The sequence below is a fragment of the Peromyscus californicus genome, unplaced genomic scaffold, assembly GCF_007827085.1.
Source record: "Peromyscus californicus insignis strain IS unplaced genomic scaffold, ASM782708v3 Scaffold_3__1_contigs__length_106647218, whole genome shotgun sequence".
NCBI classification, from domain to species: Eukaryota; Metazoa; Chordata; class Mammalia; order Rodentia; family Cricetidae; genus Peromyscus; species Peromyscus californicus.
In genome coordinates, this window is record NW_026294551.1 from 35533718 (window position 1) to 35558064 (window position 24347).

A 24347-nucleotide genomic window follows, 5' to 3' on the forward strand; every position below is an offset into this window, starting at 1 on the left:
AATAAATCTTCTTTCAAAAGTTAAAAATAATAAAAAAGGGAAAGAGGAAGACACCCAACTTTAACCTTTAACTACATATGCACACACAAGTTTTTGTATTTACACACACAAGCATACACCCCAAATACACACATACATTCCTTAAATTTTAAAAATCTATAGTGCTGACATAATTGACTTTTAGTTAATTAAAGAAGTTAGGCAAACTTATAAACAAAAAGCAAGGCTACATGCAAGTATACATTTGGTTATTATTCAAAATCATATTAAAAGTGAAAAATACTTTAAGTAGCTTATTTGCTTTAATACTATTATTTTGAGCTAACAGAAGAAGTGGTGCTTTTAATTCTAGTACTCAGGATCTCTGAGTTTGAAGCCAGCCTGACCTACACAGTGAGTTCCAAATAAGCAGGACACAGTGAGCAACCTTGTCTCCAAGAAAAAACTGAGGGGTAAATTCTAAATTTCTTTTATTGTGGGGGCCATTCAGGCCACAGCATGTATGTGGCAGTCACAGGGCAACTGTGGAATCAGTTCTCTCCTTCCACCAAGCGGGCCGTGCAAACTGAACTGAGACTATCAGGGTTGGCAGTCGGAACCTTTACTGGCTGAGCCATCTTGTCAGACACCAACAGGAGTCTTTTCTTTTTTTTGGGGGGGGGGGGTGTGGGGTGACAACATGGGTTTTTCTCTGTGTAGTCCTAGCTATCCTGGAACTCAGAGATCTGCCTGCCTCTGCCTCCCGAGTGCTGGGATCAAAGGCGTGTGCTATCACTGCCTGGCAGGAATCTTTTTTTTTTTTTTTTTTTTTTTTTTTGTGTGTGTGTGTGTGTGTGTGTGTAATGTGTGGGTGTTTGTTCAGAGGACAACTATGTACGTAGAGTTGATTCTCCCCTTCTCCTTCTATATGGATTCATGGGCTTGAACTCAGGTCAGCAGTCTCACTTAGCAAGCACTTTCTGCAGAGCCATCTCCCCAGCTGATCTGACTTTATGAGAAGAAGGCTTTTCATGGTGTAGCCCAGAGGGATCCTCATGACCCTCCTACCTTAGTCACTTGAGAGCTAGGACTGTAGGTGTGTGTCAACATATCTAAGACTCATTTTCAAGTCTCACTGAGTGTGGTAACCCACACCAGTGATCACACTTGGAAGCTAAGGCAAAAGATCACCAAAGTTGAGGCTAACCTGAGCTACACAGTGAATATGAGGCCAGCCTGGACCACTCAGTGAGACCCTGTCTCAAAACCCCAAGACAAACTAACAAAATATAAAATAAAATCTCCAGTTTAAACTCCAGTCCTCTGTGTGGTCTATTAAAGGTAAAGGAGTCTCAAAAGAATGTTTTTTGTTATTAAGGCAGGGTTTTATTTTATATACCCTAGTCCAGCCTTGAACTCACTATGTAGGAAAGCACATGACCTCAAACTCCTGATCTTCCTGCTTCCAATTCCCAACTTTAAAATTACAGGCATGTGTCACCTCTCCCATCTCCAAATATATTTAGAAGCCTAAAAAAAGTAGGACCAATCATACACATGACTGACTGTAGCTGGGGACCTAAGAAAATCTGATTTTCTCTTGCATGAACATTTATCTAAGTGATACGGAAAAGCAATGGCTGCAGATTTCTTCTAATTGCTCCACTGAGTGAATAAACAGTATCGTTTAATCATACACACACACATATATTTGAGACAGGTTTTCTCTGTGTAACAGCCCTGGCTGTCCTAGAACTCACTTTGTAGACCAGGGTGGCCTCAAACTCAGAAATCCGTCTGCCTTTGCTTACCTAGCACTGGGATTAAAGGTGTGTGCCACCATGCCCAGCCTAAAGAGTGTATGTTAAAACTATCACGTTAAAAAATTTAAATTTTTTTTAAAAATTAAAAAAAAAAAATTTAAAAAAAACCCTGAAGTCAGATTGTATAGATTAATAATATGAAAACATCCATGAACTAATATATGAATACCCAAACTGAAAGATACAGTCAAAATCTTGGAAAGAACACAAAGCATAAAATATTGTTCATACTTTATTAAAGATTTTATATAGCATATTGGGTTATAATGAAAATTATAAAGCAAGTTTTGTATTAGTAAAACACTGCATAAATTAAGATTACAGCTTAAGCCAGTTCTAGGCCAGATTGGTTGAGGCTACACAGTAAGACCCTATCTTTAAAAAAATAAATAAGGCGCTGGAGAGATGGTTCAGAGTTTAAGAGCACTGGCTGCCCTTCCAGAGGTCCTGAGTTCAATTCCCAGCAACAACATGGTGGCTCACAACCACCTATAATGAGATCTGGCTCCCTGTCCTGGCACACAGGCAAACATACAGACAGAACACTGTATACATAATAAATAAATCTTTTTAAAAAATGAACAAACAACCAAAAAAAAAAAAACAAAAAAAAAACAAAACCAACAAAGAAGAATGAGGAAACCTTAGAGGAACCCAAGAATAAGCAATATGATTAAATATAATTTTGATTTAAGGTAAGACTTTAAATCTAAAATCAAACACCTAGAATTTAAAACTCTCAGAAAAAGCTGAGACAATGGCTCATATTCACAAACATCAGTGTTTTACCTTTTTTGTTTTGGTTTTTTGAGACAGGGTTTCTCTGTGTGTCCCTAGCTGTCCTAGAACTTGTTCTGTAGACCAGGCTGGCCTCCAACTCAGAGATTCATCTGCCTCTACCTCCCAAGCGCTGGGATTAAAGGCGTGTGCCACCAATGCCCGCCTAGTATTTCACTTTCAAAGAAGACAGAATAAAAGGAAAAGGGACATTGATAGCGAATTGTTTTCTTAGTTGTGGGAGAAAAAAAAAAAAAAAGCTACCTACTAATGAGGTTCACAGACTATTTAGGATTTTCATATAAAAGGTATGAAAAAGTGCTGTGGGATGGTCTGTATGGCAAATGTGTTGCTGATTAGTCAATAAATAAAACACTGATTGGCCATTGCTGAACCCATACAGGCTTGTCTGTTGACCATTTTAAAGGTAGAGCTGTTGGTGTTTTTGGAATATTATCAATTGTTGTGCCCTGTTCTTGTATGACATGGATGTCTGGTGAGCACTCATTAGAATAATATCTTTTAATATTTCTCTCAGAAACATGTACTAATTTATGATTTGTTTCTGAGACTGGAGGGATATTAATCTGAGTATTCCATTGTTGTAACAAGTCTCGACCCCACAGGTTCATAGCTATGTTGGCCATAGATGGTTTTAATTTTCCTTTCTGTCCTTCTGGACCTATACATTCAAGCCATCTTGCACTTTGTTTCACTCGAGATAATGTCCCAATTCCTAACAGTTGAACGTTTACCTCCTAAAGAGGCCAAGTTGGATGCCAAAATTCTGGTGCAATTATGGTAATGTCCGCACCTGTGTCTACCAGATCAGACAACAAAACATCATTTATCTTTATTGTTAGTTTTGGTCTTTGTTCATTAATAGAAATTTGCCAAAAAATTTTATGTTTTTTCCTGAATTTCCTATTTTCTCTGTTTCATCATCTCGACTAACATGATTTATTCCAATAGACATTTGGTTATTTAGTTGCTTTGAGTAGGGCTTTCCTCTACAACTGCAGGAAAGGTTTGAACTGGATTTACTGTGGGGGCCTGCCTGAGGCCCCTCTGAGTTTCCCGAAGCTCGAGGCAGAGGATTACCCTGTCTGTCCCTTGTTGATCTACATTCGTTGGTCCAATGTTTTCCCTTACCACACCTTCTGCATACTCCAAATTGCACATCAAATACACACAATCACAATTGAGAAACTTCAATCTAGAGCTAAGACCAACGAGAATTCATCAAAAACAGTAAGCTGAAATGTTAAACAGAAGTGCACACAGAAAACCTATTAACTAGGCATCAAAATACTAGACATAGTAGAATATTCATAAGTTTATGAATGGCTGTGTGGCTGTGGGACTGGCGGGTGATAGAGATTTGTCCTGACTGTGGGCCAGGCAGGAAAACTTTAGCTACAAAAAAGTTTTTTATTTGATCACTTCTTAACCGAAGTCAGACTTGTAGTCCAGGTTATATAACATGGAGTTGCCTAAAATCCTAAGATTGCTTCCTAGTCATAACAACTCATCAATTGACTCCTCAAAGACGGATGCACAAACAAGGTCGGGTACCATGTCCTCCAGCAGACTAAACACACTCACCCATGAGTGTTATGAGCTTGTTTTTCAGCTGTGTGTCTAGTCGTGCGATCATCATCTCCACCGCATTCCGAATTTCCCGAACACGCTCATCCTTTGCATTTCTTACAGCTTCTACATTTCTTTCCTAGAAGATAAACAAGAACATAATGCAATCACTGTGATTAATCTTAAAATCAGTTAATTACCTCTTTAAAATTCATAACCAAAATTTTAATTGTTTGTACTATATAGGTAAAACTGCTTTAAAAAAAAAATCCTGTAAGTTTGGGGTCAGCAAGTTGACTTGGGAGATAAAGATGTCTGCCACCCAGTCTGACAACCTGAGCTCAATCCCTGGCATCTACGTGGTGGAGAAAGACCCAATCCCTTCAAGTTGTCCTCTGACTTCCAAACCTAGGCCATAGAAAGGTGTACAAACACACATACATACACATACAGTAAATGTTAAAAAAAAGTTGTAAATTCAACTAAATCCATTTTAAAGATTATTAAAAACACACAATTAGGGCCTGGTGAGGTGGCTCAGTAGAGAAAGGTGCCTACCACAAAGCCTGATGACCCAAGTTCAAACTCAAAGACCCGTAATGGTAGGAGAGAACCAACTCCTGCAAGTTGTCCTCTGGCCTTCACATGCATGCACTCACACACCTACCTATATGTGCAAACAAACACACAAATAAATGTAATAAAGCTCTCAAAATAAAGAGTATAATTAAGTTTCTTATAATTTAACAAATATAGTAATAAAAAGGTCTTTACTGTACGTGGAGTTTTCCTGTATGTCCCCCAGCAGTGGCTCCCAAATAACCACAACTGACTGGGTGTGCTGGCACATACCCATTATCTCAGTACACGAGAGGTCGAGGCAAAAAGACCAGGAGTTCAAGGCTAGCTTCAACTACAGATCTGAGACCATCTTGGGCTGCATGAAACCCTGTCTCAAAACAGACAAACAAAATTTAGGTAACATAAAACTAGTCCCAATCACATTCAGATAAGAAACTACTTTATAAAAACAAAAGGGTCTAAGAGATGGCTTGGCAGGAAAAGGCACTGCCCACCAAGCCTAACAACCTGAGTTAAATCCCCATGAGCCATACAGGGGAGAGAGCTGATATCTGCAAGTTGTCCTTTGACCTCCACAAGAATGTCAGGATATGTGACTACATGCTCACATACACTAACACCCACATTTAAACAAAACTGACCAGTACATATCCTAAAATAGAAAAGATTTGGTTTTGTTTGGGTTTTTTAAGAATCTCATGCATTCCAGGCTAGACTAGAACTTGACATATAGTTGAAGACCCTGAACTGGTTCTTTGGCCTCCATCTACCCTCTTCAGTGCTGGGATTACAGGTACATGTCTTCATGCCCAACAAAAGATGCTTTAAATCCAGTGTTTTCTCTAGTTCATAAAGATTGTTTTCAGAATACGTACAAAAAGATAGTTGTTTTTCCAAGATTGCAAAATATATGCAATAGATTTCAAGTCAGTGTACCACAAAAAATAAAAAATATCATGTCTATACATGCTATTATTATATATAAGTAGGACTCTCAACCTAGAATAGCCTCCTAATGCTGCCAAGAGAAATTAATGATAGACAAGGCTATAAAATCAATTCAGCTAGTGCTGGGCAACAGTAGCACTCGTCTTTAATTCCAGCACTTGGGAGGCAGAGCCAGGTGGATCTCTGTGAGTTCAAGGCCAGCCTAGTCTACAGAGCAAGCTCTAGGACAGGCACCAAAACTACACAGAGAAACCCCGTCTCGAAAAAAATCAAAAACAAAAAACAACAACAAAAGAAAAAAACAAAAAATCAATTCAGCTAGCTTGTTTTTCAAAAGGGCTTTGTAGCATGCATGCAATTCAGTAATGCTATTTTATATTGAAAGAATGTTACAAATAATGATTTCATTCTTGATTCCCAAAAGGTAAAGAATACTTGCTGGTAGGTTAGTAATGATATACAAAAAAACCCATTCTGGCAACTTTAAACAGAATATATTCCAAAAGGATATTTAGTACTTGCTTGAAATTTATCACATTTTTCCAAAGAAAAATTATAAATAACAAATAACTTACTAAAACTGACCCAGATAACCTTTTTTTTCTGTTTTTATTTATATATGAGTTTGTGTCTATCTGGGTATATGCCACATGTTGAGAGTGCCTGTAGAGGCCAGAAGCTGGAGTTACAGGCAGTTATGAACTGAACTCCAGTGCCCTGAAAGAGCATCAAGCAACCTGAGCCATCTCCCCATCCCAACATACTGCATCTCCAAAGCCATTTCCCCAACCCTACATATGACATCTTCATAGTTAAATAATAACTCTTTAAACTCTATGGAGCCTAATTCAACATACACAAAAGAGTTCATTCAGGAGCTAGAGATGGCTCAGTGGTTAAGAGCACTTACTGCACTTGCAAAGGATCCAGTTTTGGTTCCCAGCACCCACATGGTGGCTCAGAACAACCTGTAATTCTAGTTCCAGGGAATCTGAAGCCTACTTCTGAACCCAAGGACACCAGGCATGCACATAGTTCACATATATACAAGAAGGCAAAACATTCATACACATGAAACAAAAAATAAATCTGAAAGAAAAAAAGAGAGTTCCCTCACTGGTAGCAGAAACCCTCCCAAAAGCTGAGGATCTACAACCTGAATGATTACAAAAGTCAACACTGGGGCTGGGGAGATGGCTCAGTTAGTTAGTACGATGCTTTTTATATGAGCATGGGAACCGAAGTCTCGCCCCAGCATCCACACTGCTGTTGAAGGCAGAAACAGGGTCTCTAAGGTTTGCTGACCCACCAGCACAGCCAAATTGTTGACCTCCAATTCCTACTGAGAGACCTCATCTCAAAATACAAGGTGGATGGCTCCTGAGGAATGACACCTAAGGATGACTTCAGGCCTTGCATGTACCACTACCCCAACAAAAACACACAGTGTCAATAATAACACTACTTAGATGTAAATTTACTCTGTAACAAGTCCACTTTTTGAATTCACTACTGATTCTCTATCTATAAAAAACAATTCTTGGGAAATGGCTCAGTGTCTTAAAGGAATTGCTGTACAATACTGACGACCTAAGTTCACTCCCCAGAATCCCCAAAGTTGTCCTTGACCTCCATATACGCACCATAGCAAAAGTACGCCCACACAATCACAAACACATTCACACACACGTGCACACACACAAACACACAAAGAAAGAATACATTTGTTCAAGAAAGAAAGAAAAAGGCAATTCTACAGCTTTAACTGATCCCTATATGCCATAGCTCTGGGTGCAAATTCCTCTACTGTTTGTAGCTGACTGAGACTTGAGGTTTATCACCCCATCAAATCTTTAAACTTTGAAAATCTTGATTTGAACACAGAAGTTATATAAGAATATATACCACAGAATCAAAAAAGATTATCAATCTCATGTAAAAGTAATCTTACCACTTCTTGAACTAAGCTGATCAGTTCCATAAGACGTCGACGAAGTTTGGCTACCTCTTCATTCACTTTAGTGACATGCTGTTCATAAATTTCTGCCAAAGGTTTAAACATGTGTCCACCATGCTACAGAAATCAATATGAGTAGTGTGAGGAGGTTTCATACACTCCAATTACATTTACATTCCTCTTTAATATTCTATGGACAATGATAAACTGGTGAATTATTTTCAAATGAATTTCAACTTTTTTGTTTGGTTTTTCGAGACAGGGTTTCTCTGTGTAGCTTTGGAGCCTTTTCTGGATCTCACTCTGTAGACCAGACTGGCCTTGAACTCACAGAGATCCGCCTGTCTCTGCCTCCTGAGTGCTGGGATTAAAGGCGTGCGCCACCACTGCCCGGCGAATTTCAACTTTTAATATCACCTTTATTTTCTTAAAATAAGCCAATGATTGCAAAAAATTATCTAGAAAATGTAGCAATGCCATCAAGAAACTAAATACTAGACATTAAGAAAATAATGGAGCCAACCATGGTAAAACATGTCTTTAATCCCACCACATGGGAGGCAGAGACAGATTAATCTCTGAGTTCAAGGCTGGCCTGGTCTACATAAAGAATTCTAGGACAGCCTACAGACAAACCTTGACAGAGGTATCTTGTTTAGCAAAAGCATCCCACCATGGTCTCCACACACACACACACACACACACACACACACACACACACAAAAAAATGTGGATTTCTTTTTTGTTTTAGATTTTATTTTATATGCATGAATGTTTTGCCTGTATGTATGTATGTATGTATACCACATGTATGCCTGGTGCCCCAGAGAGATTAGAAGATTTTGGATACCCTGGAACTGGAATTACATATGGATGTAATTATGGATGGAGTTACGGATGCTTATAAGTCATCAGGTGGGGCTAGGAATTGAACTCATGTCCTCTGCAACAGCAGCAAGTGCTCTAAACTGCTGAACCAACTCTCCAACTATATGATGTAGAGAGACAGGGTTTCTCTGTGTAGCCCTGGCTGTTCTGGAACTCACTCTGCAGACCAGGCTGGCCTCAAACTCAGAGATCACCTGCCTCTGCCTCTTGAGTGCTGGGATTAAAGACGTGCGCCACCACGACTGGCTGATGTGGATATTTTTCCACCACCCTGACTGATGTGGATTTTTTTAAATGCTGATTCTGAGAGTGTCTCTTGAGCCTCTTCTAAAACTTGCTTCAACATCAAATTGTGGTAACTTAAAATTTTTCCAGTCAGTACATTAGAATTCAAACTCAGACAAAGCTCTCTGGACTGAGCACTACTCAACCAGCTCAGCCTGCCATACTCTCTGTAAATACACTGCCCAATAGCCACACAAAATGATCAGTCTCATAGTTAACCTGAGACTTAGGCAATTACTGATGTAGATAAACTTTTATTTCTCCCATTAAGAATCTATTGTTTTAGTCTAGGGTTAGAGCCCATTGATAGAACATCATTACTACCATATGGGAGGCTCTGAATCTCCAGCACTGACAAAAACAAAAACTCTTATTGTGTTTAATCTCAACCTATTTATGTTGTTATACTGAATATAAATGATTTAATTGGCTATTAAGCAACTTCTAGGAGGCTACTATGAATACTTCAGATTTGATAAAGGTAAGTTGGCTTAAAACCTTTTAGCTAGGGCTGGAAAGATAGCTCAGAGGTTATGAGCACTGGCTACTCTTCCAGCAGTCCCAAGTTCAATTCCCAGCAACCATATGGTAACTTATACCCATCTATAATAAGATCCGGTGCCCTCTTCTGGCATGCAGACAGAAACACTGTATACATAATAAATAAATCTTAAAAATCTAAAAAAAAAAAATCTTTTAGCCAGACATACTACACGCCTATAACCCCAGCACTAGGGAAGCTGGAGCAGAAGGACTTGAAGTTTAAGGCCAGCCTGGCCTACATAGTGATATCCTGTCTCAAAAAAACCCAAACATCTTTTAAGCCAACCAAGGAATTGCATGCTTGTAGTCCCACCTCTGGATGGAGGCTAAGGTGGGGGTAGGCAACAACCCTGGGAACAGTGAGGGCCTCTGAACAAGATTAGAAAGACAAACTAAATAATACTTTATTACTTCAGAAGCGTCTAAAGTCTGAAGATCAACTGACCAGTACTCAAATCAGAGACACTAGTCCTGGGCTGAGGATGTAACTTACTGGTATGGCACTGGCCCAGCAAGCATAAGGCCCTGGGTTCAATCACCAACACCACAAAAAAAGGAAGGAGAAAAGAAGGAAGGAGAAAAGAAGAAAGGAGAAAAATATAAGTTAAATGTGAATATATATTTTATATACATTAAGCTATAAAAGCAGTATCTATCCTATATCAACACTCCTGACCAAAGAGGCTCTTCTGGAACAGCAGGAGGCACAATACTTCTAAAATGCATAAAACAGGTACATTTTTCATCAAAGTAAAATGATACTTTATTCCATCTAAATCAACTAATGCTATCAATGCCTTCTAGTATCTAAACCAAAGAGAACATGATGAATTTGTTCTGCTCACCATTCCTCCCCAAAGTGCACACTGATGGCAGATACACTTCTTACAAGTCCAGCAAAATACACTAAGTTTTTCATGGTGATTTTCACATCTATACAATATGAAAAGAAAAGGCAGTTATAAATTAAAACTGAAGTATAATTTCCAAGAAATGTCTAAGCTAAGGCAAACAGATCACTCAATTTCAAATGGTTATAGCATCATAAAAAAGGTAAAAGGTATTCAACAGCTTCTAAGAATTAGGCTAAATAATTACACATGGACAAAAATGTTAAAGTACTTTTTTCATTAATCTAAACTTTAAACAAGCAAATGACAGATTCCTTTCTAAATAAACTACATGCCCCACTTCCTGTCATCACTATATACAATAAATGCTATCCCATTACTGCCTAATACAAAGACTAAGCTTCAGACAAGAGCACATACATGAATATGCATAAGTACTTTCCTGCAACTGGCCAATAATAACAAATGAGAGATATCAACTGCACAATGTCAATACTAGGTCGCCACTATAAATGAACAATTCAATTAAAACTTTCTCTTAATACAGATGTTCACATATAAAACAATGAAGTTCAATTCTGCTACAGACTTAACTGTGCTCTCCAATAAATTCTTATGTTGAAGTCTTAACCTCCAAAGGGACTCAGAAAGAAGGCAGCCAGTTACAAGTCAAGGATAGAAGCTTCACCAGAAACCAACCCTTCATCAAACACCTTGATCTTGGATTTCCTGCCTCTAAAACTACAGAAGGGGAAAAAATTCCCACTGTTTAAACCACACAGTCACCTACCATATCAATATAGAGCCTTCCTTTACATGGTATATTACATAACACCAAAATCTTGGTATGGTGGCACACATCTGAAATACATTTGGGAAGCTAAGGCTCAAAATTACAACAAAACAGAAGATTGCCAGATTAGGAAACTGTAGGATATTTATTCCTTTTATGAGAGGCACTAATAAAAAATGTAAAAGCCCAACCAAAAAAAAAAAAAAAAAAAAAAAACCTTTTCCAAATAGTGATATCTCATCATTCTACAGGGAAAAATATTCGAGAGGTCACTGATGAAATGTGTTATTATATTTAAATCACTTTTTGGTATGACCACCACAATGCTAAAAGTAACAGCCTTAAGAGTCCAGTTTAGCAAGCCAGGCACGGTAGCGCACGCCTTTAATCCCAGCACTTGGGAGTAGAGGCAGGCAGAGCTCTGAGTTCCAGGACAGCTACACAGAGAAACTCTGTCTCAAAAAAACAAAAAAGAAGGGAAAAAAGCGCAGTTTAGCTAGAACAGTAGGAGAAATAACACCCAGTCTTATTTAATTAAGGACTAGCGAGGTATCAACTGAGCAAAGTGGCACAAATCTGTAATCTCTCCCCAGGAGACTGAAGCAGAGGAAGGCTAACTACAAAGTGAAACTACAAAGTTAGTTTAAGTTCACTCTGGGATACACAGCAAAAGCCTGCAGTGAACAAGTAAAAAAAAGAAAAGGAAAAAAAAAAAAAAGAAAGAAAGAAAAAGAGCCAAACAAAGAAGAAGAATCCAATTTAGCTACCTCTCATTTTTGTGGGTCAATTCCTTTTCTTCTTTTTAAAAAATGACTCATTATTTTTTATTACTTTAAATTACGTGTACATGTATCTGTTTGTGGGTATGTTCATTTAAATGCAGGTGCTCATGGAAGACAGAGGCATTGGATCCCCCTGGAGCTGGAGTTACAGGGAGTTATGAACCACATGACGTGGGTGATAGGAATCCAACTTAGGTCCTCTGCAAAAGCAGTATGCACTCTTCACCAGTGAGCCATTTCTCTAGCCCCATGGTCCTAGCTCTATAAAATAGTAATAATAATAATAATAGTAATAATAATAATAATAATAATAATAATAATAATAACAATGTTAAACTTAGTAGTTTAACACGCTGTGTATAAATAGTTACTTTAAATTTGACATTCCTGGAATCTCTCCTAACTTTCCACTTTTGATCTGTTCCTAATAACCCTATAGATATGATCAATATTTGTAAACATGTAATATAAAACGACTCATTCTTTTTTATCCAAAATTTGCTCCCATTGTACTTTCTAACAAGACCGTACCATGTGTTCCTGTAAATCAGTTAAACAGAATTAACCTATTCATTTGCCTTTGTATCCGATAATCTAGCACATTGCTTTTGTGTGCCTCTGTGGGTGAGAGGTCATGAAATAGATGTTAAATAAACAACAAAGAAAGAAAAACTTTAGATATTGAGCAACAAATGAAAGAATATAGAAGGTTAACTAACATTAACTTTCTCACTTATAGAAAAAAGAGAACACTATCAATATAGTGTCATTAGATCTTGAAGTCAGTGAGTATTTTCACATACATGTGGCCCTAGGTTCAATCCCCAGGACCCAAGACATACACAGACATTCATGAGCAAGTACACACCAAGCCAATTATAGAAGTGTATGCATACGGATACATAAAGCGTCATTAAAACAGCACATGGCATAACCTATTAATTCCTGAACCAAAGGACCGAGCACATACTTGTCCTTCTCATTCTCTTCGTGCTTGGTGAGACTGCACAGTTGGAGAGTATCAAGCTGCTGTGTCACCTCCTCTGCCCAGCGACAATTCACTAGTTCCCGTAGCTGGAGTGGAGCACTGAAAAGAAAATCCATACATGTATATGTTTCAGCACAGACATCCAAGATTTTTCTAAAGTAGGTATTCCTCAAAAGAGAGCACAATATTAAAACAATAATAAAAGTCAGGTATGAAAAAGCACATCTGTAATCTTATCACCAAGGCTACAGAACTGAAGAGTACAAAGCCACTTTGGGTGAAATAATGAGCTCCAGGCTAGCCTGGGCTATGCAGTGAGGCATTCTGTCAAAAGAGCAAAGAGACAATGAAAAATATGCTTTGTAACTTATTTTATTACATTCATACATTACACACACACACACACACACACACACACACACACACACACACACACACACGACGAATGCACTATCCAAACAATAACAATGATAATTTACATGATAAATTTTTAATTTCTTAGCCTAAATTGGACTGTACAAAATGATAGCCATGGGCCTGGAGTACGCAGTTCAGTGGCAGCATATTATGCTATTAGTATGAGTTAATTCCTGGGTTCAAGTCATAGACCATCAAAACAATGATAAATGAATGGCAATCACTGGCCAAATATGGCTATTTCATTTTAAAAAAATGGTAACACATGCCTATAACCCCAACACTCAGGAATCTGAGACCAGAGGATGAATTCAAAGCCCACCTGGGCTACATAGCAAAACAGTCTCAATAAACAAATAAATAAAATGTCACTAGTCACATTAGACACAATTGAAATGTTCCATAGCACATGCAGCTGGTGGCCACACTATACTGTATGTAGAAAAGTACAATCACTACAGCAAGTTCTCATTTACAGTGCCGCTCTTCTCATAAACTAATATGAGAAAGCAAACAGAAGAGTAAAAGGTGGCAGTCTGGCACCATTGCCTACATAACGAGAAATAGAAACAAGCTAAACATTTCTCAATATCAACATAATCTTATAAAGAGAGTTATCAAACACATGCTTAAATGACTTACACACACACCATCAGTGAAATATTCCCACTGATTTTAGGAGGGGGGAAAAGCAAATTATAAAGCCAGGTATGGAGCACACGCCTGTAAATCCTATCACTTCAGGACGTGGTGTCAGGAGATCAAGTTTATCCTTATAGGTGGAGGCCAGCCTGGGCTACATGAGAACATATCCCAAAGAGTAAACAAATGACAAGCAAGAGAATCATAAACAGTAAGTTACTATATTTGTCTGCTTTAAGAAAAGGTATATAATTGCTGGGCAATGGTGGTTCGTGCTTTTAATCCCAGCACTCAGGAGGCAGAGGCAGGTGGATCTCTTTGGGTTTGAGGCCAGCCTGGTCTACAGAACAAGTTCTAGGATAGCCAGGGCTATACAAAGAAACCCTGTCTCAAAATAACCTTAAAAAAAAAAAGGTATGTAAGAATATACATCAGGCGTGTTATTCTTATATGCCTGTCCATTTCTTCTGAAAGGATTCTTTTTGTCCAGTAAATCAAATCTCACACTATAGCTCAGGTTAGCCCCAAATGCATGGCAAACCTCCTGCTTCAGTCTTCAGTGCTCGGGATCACAGGTGTGAGCTACCAAGCCCCAATTAAACTTTTTGTTTAAATTCGAAAGTTAAGAAGTCACACAATAAACTATGTAAGAAAAACAAGGGCACAGCACTACAACCACAAATAACACATTCAACCTAAAATTTGGCCAGGCATACAGACAGTTTCTGCACTTGTGTTTCCAAATCTACTCATCATTTTTTATTCAACTTTATCCCTAAGGAAAAGAAATGTGGGGTCTGGAGAGATGGCTCAGAGGTTAAGAGCACTGGCTGCTCTTCCAAAGGTCCTGAGTTCAATTCCCAGCAACCACATGGTGGCTCACAACCATCTGTAATGAGATCTGGTGCCCTCTTCTGGCCTGCAGAGATACATGCAGGCAGAGCACTGTATGCATAATAAATAAACAAATCTTTAAAAAAAAAAAAAAAAAAAAAAAAAAAAAAAAAAAAAGAAATGTGGAAAACTGCAGGGGTGGAGGGGGAAGGGGAATTTGCCTCTAGACATCCCAGGGCATCCTCTGACCCCATGGCTTTTCTTTCTTTTACCATTTTCCATATAAAACAGCGAAACACTTACCGACAATGAGGACACTGAGCTCTCTGCTCTGTCAGCCAGCGCTAAGGAGGCAAAATAATTAAATTCTGATTATAAAAACACCATTACTTTATATACCTAATCATTATAAACTACATTTAATGAGTTTAACTCTCTAGTGCCTAAATTTATTTTAGAGATACAGAAATAACAGGCAATCTACTCTCTCTCTCTCTCTCTCTCTCATCATTATCATTACAGGAACAAATTTTCAAAGGGACAGAATTTATCCCAAAATAGTTAAGAGGCTACTCTCCCATAGGAAAGCAAGTGATTCTAGAGCTAGCTAGATCTCACAAAGATGAAATCTTTATAAAAGTAATGCCGTCACTCCACTCTCAAAAAATAAGCCACAATGATTTTTTTCTAACTAATTACAAACCACGGAGATTAAGGTAGTACTAAATTTACGTTGTAAAAGCAAACTAATCCTAAGGCACACATTATGGGCATGCAAACCAGACCTAAAAACACGAGTAAGCACTAGGGCCAGTCCTCCTCAAGTCTTACATATAATGGTTGGTAATTTAAACACCCAGAAACTCTGGTTTCCTTACAACTATAAAAAAGTTTCAAGCTGGGCGGTGGTGGCGCACGCCTTTAATCCCAGTACTCAGGAGGCAGAGGCAGGCAGATCTCTGTGAGTTCGAGGCCAGCCTGGTCTACAAAGGGAGTTCCAGGACAGGCTCCAAAGCTACACAGAGAAACCCTGCCTCAAAAAACAACAACAACAAAAAAAAAAAAAAAAAACAAAAAAAAAACAAAAGTTTCTGGAGACAATAACATCTCTACAAAACCCTAAACTGGATGACTCAGCAGGTAAGGAAGCTTACTGGCAAGCCTGAAGTCTTGAGTGTGAATCCCAACTCTCCTCATCTACATGGTGGGAAGAGAAAACTGACTTCCATAAATTGTCTTTTGACTTCCATATGCTGTCCACCCATACACACACCATTAAGTAGATGTAATAAAAAGCCCAAATCTTATTAATTTCATGGGTTGACTGAGGGAGCCAGATAAGGGTGTTAAATACCCTGGAGCTGGAGTTACAGGCAGTTGTGAGCCCCTTGAAGTGGGTGCTAGGAACTCAGATCTTCTGGAAGAGCAGCAAGTTATCTTAACAGCTGAGTCATCTCTCCAGCCCATAATTTCATTTTTTAAATTACTCCTGAGGCTCAGTGTGGTGACACATGCCCCTAATCCTAGCACCTGAATGGTAGAAACAGTAGGATCACAAGTTTGAGGCCAGCCTCTTTTACATTGTGAATTCTAGGCCAGCCAGGACTACACAGCAAGACTCTGTCTCAAAGACATCAACAAAAATTATTACTGGATGGAAACAGTTGTAACCCATACATAAAACAAATACTTGGGGGCTGGAGAGATAGTCCAGCAGTTAAGAGTATTAACTGCTCTTCCAGAGTTCCCAGGCTTGAGTCCAAGCTCCTACAAATGTGGTTCACAACTGTAACTCTAATGCCCTCTTCTGGCCTCCTCAGATACCAAGCATGCAAGTGGTGCACAGAAATACATGCATGAAAAACATTCATATACTTAAAATAAAAGAATACACTTGGGCTGGAGAGATTGCTCAGCAGTTAAGAGCACTGGCTGCTCTTCCAGAGGTCCTGAGTTCAATTCCCAGGCCCCACATGCCAGCTTACAACCATCTATAACTGTAGTCTTATAGAATCCAATGCCCTCTTCTAATGTGCAGATGTACATATAGATAAAACATCCATATACATAAATTTAAAAAGAATACATCTAAAACAGAGATATTAAGACTGTAAACACATTTCTTTTTTTTTTTTTTTTTTGGTTTTACAAGACAGGGTTTCTCTGTGTAAGCTTTGCACTTGTCCTGGATCTCACTCTGTAGACCAAGCTGGCCTCAAATTCACGGAGATCCGCCTGCCTCTGCCTTCCGAGTGCTGGGATTAAAGGCGTGCTTCGTCGTCGTCGTCAACGTCGTCGTCGTCGTCGTCAACGTCGTCGTCACCACCACCACCACCACCACCACCACCCAGCTATGTAAACACATTTCTATAAACGTGTTAATGGCTATAGCGGATGTTCTTAATTATCAACTTGATTAAACTGAGAACCACTGAGGAGACACACTTCTGGCTATGACTGTGAGGCTACTTCCAGAGAGGTTTAAGGAAGACAGACCAAGCCTAATGTGGAGGGCACTATGACATGGACAGGGACCCTATATAAAACAAGAAGAAAAAAGGACAGTGAGCTTGGCACCAGCATTCACCTGCCTCACATTCCTGCTGACATGGCTGGATCTGCTTCTGTCACCGTAACTACTCCACCATGATGGACTGCAAATTCAACCAGGATGCCAAAAATATGCCCTTCCCAACGTAAGGTGTTTAAGTCAGGTGTGCTGTCACAGTATTTAAAAAAACAAACACTAATGTAAGAGTTTCAAACTTTGTTTTATCTGGCAAATACAATCTGAGGTAAACAATTCTACACAGCCTACTCTCACTTTGATCACCTATAAAAGATAAGCTTTAACATTAAGTGAGATTCCTAAGGAAACCTTAAAGAACAAGAAAATGCCAAGTGGTGGTGGCACATGCCTTTAATCCCAGCACTCGGGAGACAGAGCCAAGCAGATCTCTGTGAGTTCGAGGCCAGCCTGGTCTATAGATCGAGATACAGGACAGGCACCCTACTACACAGAAACCCTGTCTTGAAAAAAAAAAAAAAAAAAAAAAAAAAAAAAAAAAAAAAACAGAAAAGAAAAAGAAAACACTCAAGCAATTGGAATGGCTGGGGATGATGGGCATCGAAGAAAATCCATATGGAGTTTGCTTTCTTTATGGCAAAAGTTAGTCATTTGGTCAAGAAAATGTTCTTGCCTAGACTGCTTGACAGTATGTTGTATAAACTGAACATGCAGAACCCATAGGAAGGTACTATGGGCCGTAGGAATATATCATAAGAACTCAGCTGGTTATGGCAAAGTCACTACCTGGAGGGATCAGGGAATTCCTCCAGAGGAAGCCAAATTCCAAGGAGTTTTGGGTGTTACTTGGCTTGTTATATATCAGCTGTATTCTGTTATGAAAACCACGTGTGCCTTCATAGTTTTCCCAATTGACTTTTCCCTAAGAAGGGCTAACAGTGTGGACTGATCACTCTCTGGACATACACATTCCAGGTATTTGGAGAACAGCCTCAGGAAAGGCTTTCTCTGGAATCAGATATCTCCCTTGGCCACTTTCAAGGACTAGCAGTAATAACAGTACACATGCAAGTCTCCTGATTTAAGATAAATTCCACAAGGAGACACCGCCTAGGTCAGGTGGATGTTAAGTAATAGCTTTACACAATTTAGCTTGGACCCTCCTTTCTTACATCCTTACTAACTTTATAGACCTGTAACTCCTTACCTAACCACTTCTAGAAATATTTAGATAACCTTCTGCACTGACAGCTATGCTCAGCCAGAACTCCAGTTCAATCCTCCCTGTAATTATCATCATTGGCAGCATCCGGCCAGGTAAATCCCCAGATGGAGAAAAGTATCTTATCAGAGATACCTCTGTACTCTCTAAGAACAGACTTAAGCATCCAGGCTACCTGTTTGAGAAGGCCTGGCGGATGTGCCAATTAAGCCTTACTTCCTCCTTTCCCAAACCATTACCTCTAGTTCCAGATCTCCCTTTAACTATCACCAGAGGCATCTAGCTGTACACAGGTTGCCTAGCGACTGAGCACACTTTCCCCCACCCTGCAGAAAAATGGCAGATAGCATGGACAGATATGAGTCACAGGAAAAAAGAAGACAGTTTTATTTTCTCCCATTGACCTAGCAACTTACAGATTCTTAACATTTTCTACTAATCACGTTTAAGACTATAGTTGAGCACATAAGATCCCTCTTCTTAGTTATTACCCGAATTTAGCCTTTAGTTAATTCATTTCCCCATTGGTCACTTCCCTTTGGGGTTGCAAATGATAATTAACGGTTTATTGCCTCTCAATGTGATTCCTATCACCCCTCTGTTTGACCCTGGAAACCTGGCTTTGCACCCCCAAGGGATTACTCCTTGTAAGTATATATATACCAGGACTTCCAGGGCACGGGGAGAGAGAAGAGAAAAGAGAATGGAAGAACTAGACGGGTAAGAACTTGAGAGGAACAAACTGAGATGGGGAAGAACTAGATTGAAGGGCTAGAAGAGAGGACTAGAGGATCGAGATGGAAGATGAGGAAGAGCCAGATGGGGAAGAACAAGATGAGGAAGAACGAGATGAGGAGAGAGAAGGAGATGGGAGAGGAGATGATATGGGAAAGAACAAGATGGATGAGAACCTAGAAGGGGCAGAACTAGATGAAGGAATTAAGATAGAACCTAGAGGGGACCGCAGATAAGTGTAGAGAGAAATCAGGCAAGAAATGAGCTAAATATGAGAGCAGAATATAAGCTTGTAACTGACACAGAATAATAAAGTATATGGACTAAGGAGTTTCATGTACACAGATTCATTTCTTTTCATCAAAGATTAATTATCAGCTGGTCGCAGATTCTTCCCGGACCCTGGGAGGGGACTATCGAGGGGCTAAACCCCCATAGTCCTCGTTAGGAAGGTGACCATTAAACTTTGCAAGGTGAGATGATCCTTCAGGTTCCTGCTTCACAGAAGAAACTACCAGACACTGTATAGGAACAAGGGGAGAAGCGACTGATGAACTTTGCCAAAATGAGTGAAACGGTCCTTTAAATTTCTGCCTTCATTATAAGCTATGCCAGAGACTCTAGGACTATAGGCTGAAGACAGATGCCCCAAAGTTACAGAGGAACTTTGGATGATTGTCCAGGTAGCCAGATGTTTCTGTCATTTTTAGAATTATTGAAGTTGCTTGCAATGCACTTCCTCTTTCCTTAAGTAATATTATATCCTTCTGGGGTCTTTGATGGAGTTGAAGACTAGGTATAATTTTTCCTTAGTCATGATAAAAGATAAATTAGATATAAAACTTTAGACTCACAAAATAGGACAGATAATAGAATTTTCTTTAATTTTGCCAAATACAAATAGACTAAATATTGTAACTGTAATTCTTGCTTGATAACCGTTTTATTATATATAATTTTACTATGTTAAAATTAAAACCTTCCTTTTTGACTAGAAAAGGGGAAGTGCTGTGAGATGTCTTTCTGTATGCTGTGAATACGTGCTGCTCCCATTGGTTAATAAAAAAAGCTGCATTGGCCTATGGCAGGGCAGGATGGAGCCAGACAGGAAAATCCAAGAGAGAGAGGGAGAAGGAGAGTGGGAGGAGACGCCAAACCGTCGTCCAAGGAGCAACATGTAATGGGACGCAAGTAAAGCCACAGAACACGTGGTGATACATTGATTAATAGTTATGGGTTGAGCCGGGCGTTGGTGGCGCACGCCTTTAATCCCAGCACTTGGGAGGCAGAGCCAGGCGGATCTCTGTGAGTTCAAGGCCAGCCTGGGCTACCAAGTGAGTTCCAGGAAAAGGCGCAAAGCTACACAGAGAAACCCTGTCTCGAAAAACCAAAAAAAAAAAAAAAAAAAAAATAGTTATGGGTTGAGTTAAGTTGTACAAGACAGCTAGCGAGAATCCTGAGCCAATAGGCCATAGAATTGGTAATTAATATAAGCCTCTGTATAATTACTTTATAAGCAGCTGAGGACCTCGGGGCTGGGCAGGACCAGAGAAACACGAGACTGCAGAGTCAGGATGGGAGAAACTTACAGAAACAGGTCAGCTTGGCTACATAGTGAGTCAGAGGCCAGCCTGGGTTACGTGAGACCCTAGCAAAGAAAGCTAGGATGGGAAGAGGGTAGAGCAAACAGAAAAGAATCCTTCTATCTTAATAATCTTGAACAAGGTTTCTTTGGTCCTCAAGCACAAATGAAGCTGGGGTCAGGTTTCTTCCTCTGAGCAGACCACTCATCTACTAAAAACATAGCTTTCCATACCTCCCTTCAAGAAGTGGTCCCAAAAAAAAAAAAAAAAAAAAAAAAAAAAAAAATGGTCCCAGCTACACCTCTTCAGTCACATCCTATGATCCAGTAAATTAAGCCTTTAAATGTTTCCTTCTCTATTCACCATATTCATCAAACTTTGCTCAACTAGAAAATCCCACTCACCATTTAGATTTTAGTTTCTATGACACTTCCTCTCCTAAGCTTTCCAAGAAGTCCACACATTTTTCCTTTTGGTTTTTTTTGAGCCAGGATTTTGCTATATACCCCAAGCTAGTCTTGAACTCATTATGTAGTTCAGGCTAACTCCAAACACTACAGATTCCTAACTCAGCCTTTTGTGGGCAAGAATTTAAACACCATGCTTAGCTACACTATTTTACATACCACTGCTGTGGTAGTTTGAACGTAATTAGCCCCCATAAGCTCATAGGGAGTGGCACTATTAGGGGGTCTGGCTTTGTTGGAATAGGTATGACCTTGTTGGAGGAAGTGTGTCACTGTGGAGGCGGGCTTTGAGATGTCATATATGCTCATGCCACACCCAGTATCTCAGTAATTCATTACCTGTTGCCTGCTGATCAAAATGTAGGACTCTCAGCTGCAGCACCATGTCTGTCTGCATGCGGCCTGTCCTGCCACGATAATGGACTAACTAAACCTCTGAAAATGTAAGCCACCCCAATTAAATGTTTTTCTTTTATAAGAGTTGATGTGGTCATGGTGTCTCTTCACAGTAATAGAAACCCTAACCAGGATAACTGCCAAGTTCTCCTGCAGCAAGCCATACTTCCCCCCTTTCACTGTATTTCTAACATTTTATAACTTATCTATTGGTATATACTACATAGTTAGGCTAGAGCCTTGTTAATAAGAAGCCACTAGACCATTTTTTAAAATTTATACTTTTTATTTTGGGCATGTATATGTATAATTCTCTCTTCCTACCATGTGGTTCCAGGAGTCGAACTAAGGTCATCAGGCTTGGAATTTACCCAGAGCCATCTTATCAGCCCTGGGTTTTGTTTTGTTTTATTTTTTTTTTCTGTGTGTGTGTGTGTAATATGCTGCTTTCTCCTAGTAAAACAAGCCACTTGCTGCAACATGTTATACTCTTAGAATCATTATTTGTGTATTTACCTATGTGGTCCCTCCATGCCCTATCACACAGGAAATTCTTTGTCTACAAAACATCCCTTCTCCAATACTTGAGGTGTTTTTACCTTATATTTCACAGCCAAAGAGAAGAATCAGTTATACTGAATTGATGGATAAGTAATATCCCTATACATGGAGGCAGAGGCAGGTGGAACTCTCTTGAGTTTGAGGCTTACTTGGTCTAAAGAGCCAATTCCAGGAGAGCCAGGGTTTAAGAGAGAAACCTTGACTCAAAAAACAAAAACAAAATCCAAATCCCCCCCCCCCCCCCCCCCCCCCCCCCCCCCCCCGGCTTTGTTTTCTCTCTAAGTTTGTCCCTAACCCTCTCACAGTCTACCCTGCTCTAGTCATAGCAGCTTTTGGACTCTTTCTCAACACATCAACAGTATTGCTGACTGTTCTTTGTCCTTTCTAACTTTTTTGTCTGGGATTTCTTACCCCAGATATTTGCATAATTTCCTCTCACATTTCATTTAGATCGCTTTTGTAATATTATTTCCTCAGAACTTCCCAGACTACCATATTTAAAATGGCTAACAAAATGCCAATTTTGAAACCCTATTTATTTTTATTTTTCTTCATAGCACTTATATTCACATACATACAAGGGAAGTCAATGTATCATGTCAAAAAGGCAAGCAACTAATAGCTATAAATGAATATTACATTCATTTATAGGGACCAGGATAGGGGCCAGGGAGATGGCTTAGGAGGTAAACCATGAGCCACACAAGCTGGATGACCAGAGCTGACCCTCTGGAACCCATGTAAAAGTCTGAATGTGGGGTTGTGACTATGTAATCCCAGCACTCCTATGGGAAGATAGGAGGCATAGATGAGACAATTGCCCAGAAGCTTTCAGGCCAGCTAGCCTGGATCATAGCAACAAAAATGAAAGATAACCAGCCTCAACACGGTAAACCAACTTCCAAAGTTGACTCTGATCTCCACATACCTGTGAGCACACATATACAAAAATTATTAAAAAAAAAAAAAAAAAAAAGTCAAGATAATCCTGTGTAAGAATATCTGCCTACAATCCTAGAACTTAGGAGGTGAGGTAGAGGCAAGAAGACGGAGTCTGAGGCTAGCCCAGGTTCTGGAGTAGGGTGATGACACAGTGAAAAAAAGGTTGGGATCAGATCCAGAGAGCCAGAACACAAGGCTAATATTCTGCAATTACCCTTCAACTTTCCAAGGCTTCTGACAGAGAAAATGACACTTATGGGGACAGTAATATGGTAAAAGGATATAAAGTGAACTAGAGATAAGCAAGGACTTAAGGCAAAGAAAGAGCTCGCCAGTGGTGGTGCACGCCTTTAATCCCAGCACTCAGGAAGCAGAGGCCGGCAGATCTCTGTGAGATCGAAGCCAGCATGGTCTACAGAGCGAGTTTCAAGACAGCCTGGGCTACAGAGAAACTCTGTCTCAAAAAAACAAAACAAAAAAGGAAGAAAAAAAAGAAAGAAAGAAAGAAAGAAAGAAAGAAAGAAAGAAAGAAAGAAAGAAAGAAAGAAAGAAAGAAAAAGAAAAGAAAGAGAAAATAAACATCTATAGATGAATGGATATACTTCTCTCTCCCAAATGTTAATGGAAAGCTGTAGGACAGATACAAAGGATACTAACAGTAACTGACATAAAAATCACTGCTGTCCAAGGTTTCCAGTCTGAATGATAGGCAAAACAAAAGACATCAGGGTCAGTTTGAAAAAATAACATGAACAATTTATCTTGAGTAAAGTTCAAGATTCTGGAAGGAAATGAAGTAAGACATCTAAAAGTCAATACTGTGCTAAAAACATTGCTCAGTGGTAAAGTGCTTGCTGGTCACCATATACAAGGACCTGGGTTTAAACACCACCACCACACACAATAAATAAAACCAATGCTAAAGGACTAGATGCAGGACCCACATATAGATGATAGCTAGAGCTGCAAAAGTAAATCTAATTTCTCCCAGTAAGTAAATGCATCTAGAAAGGAAGGAAAGGAACAGATAACAAAGAAACAATCAACCAGGTACAACACAATCACCAGAGGTCACATGCACTTGCAAAACTTTCAAGCACTCTCAAACCCTTCATCAAAGAAATCCAGTCTGGATAGACTCCACTAAGTATTCACCATAGTGATGGAAACTAATTAATCTCTGTAGCTGTGGTTTCATAAGGTAAACTACCAGGGACACTGGGTGATAAACTACT

At 39.3% G+C, this 24347-nt stretch overlaps 1 protein-coding gene across 14 annotated transcripts in view; it reads right to left on the bottom strand.

Moving 5' to 3' along the window:
* The window catches only part of Trim37 (tripartite motif containing 37), a 153772-nt gene that overhangs the window by 124514 nt on the left and 4911 nt on the right, over positions 1 to 24347 (bottom strand). For 12 of the 14 annotated variants that reach the window (XR_008222455.1, XM_052758161.1, XM_052758164.1 and 9 more), the window contains exons 3-7: positions 14983 to 15023; positions 12769 to 12885; positions 10218 to 10305; positions 7651 to 7773; positions 4185 to 4308 (exon numbers count right to left, since the gene is read on the bottom strand). Coding sequence is in view for 13 of the 14 variants with exons in the window: in XM_052758161.1 (XP_052614121.1) it covers positions 4185 to 4308; positions 7651 to 7773; positions 10218 to 10305; positions 12769 to 12885; positions 14983 to 15023 (493 nt within the window). In the remaining variant the exon portion in view is untranslated. Of the gene's footprint in view, positions 1 to 4184; positions 4309 to 7650; positions 7774 to 10217; positions 10306 to 12768; positions 12886 to 14982; positions 15024 to 24347 lie in introns of those variants that run through there. The other 2 variants (XM_052758162.1, XM_052758173.1) reach the window with 2 other exon arrangements.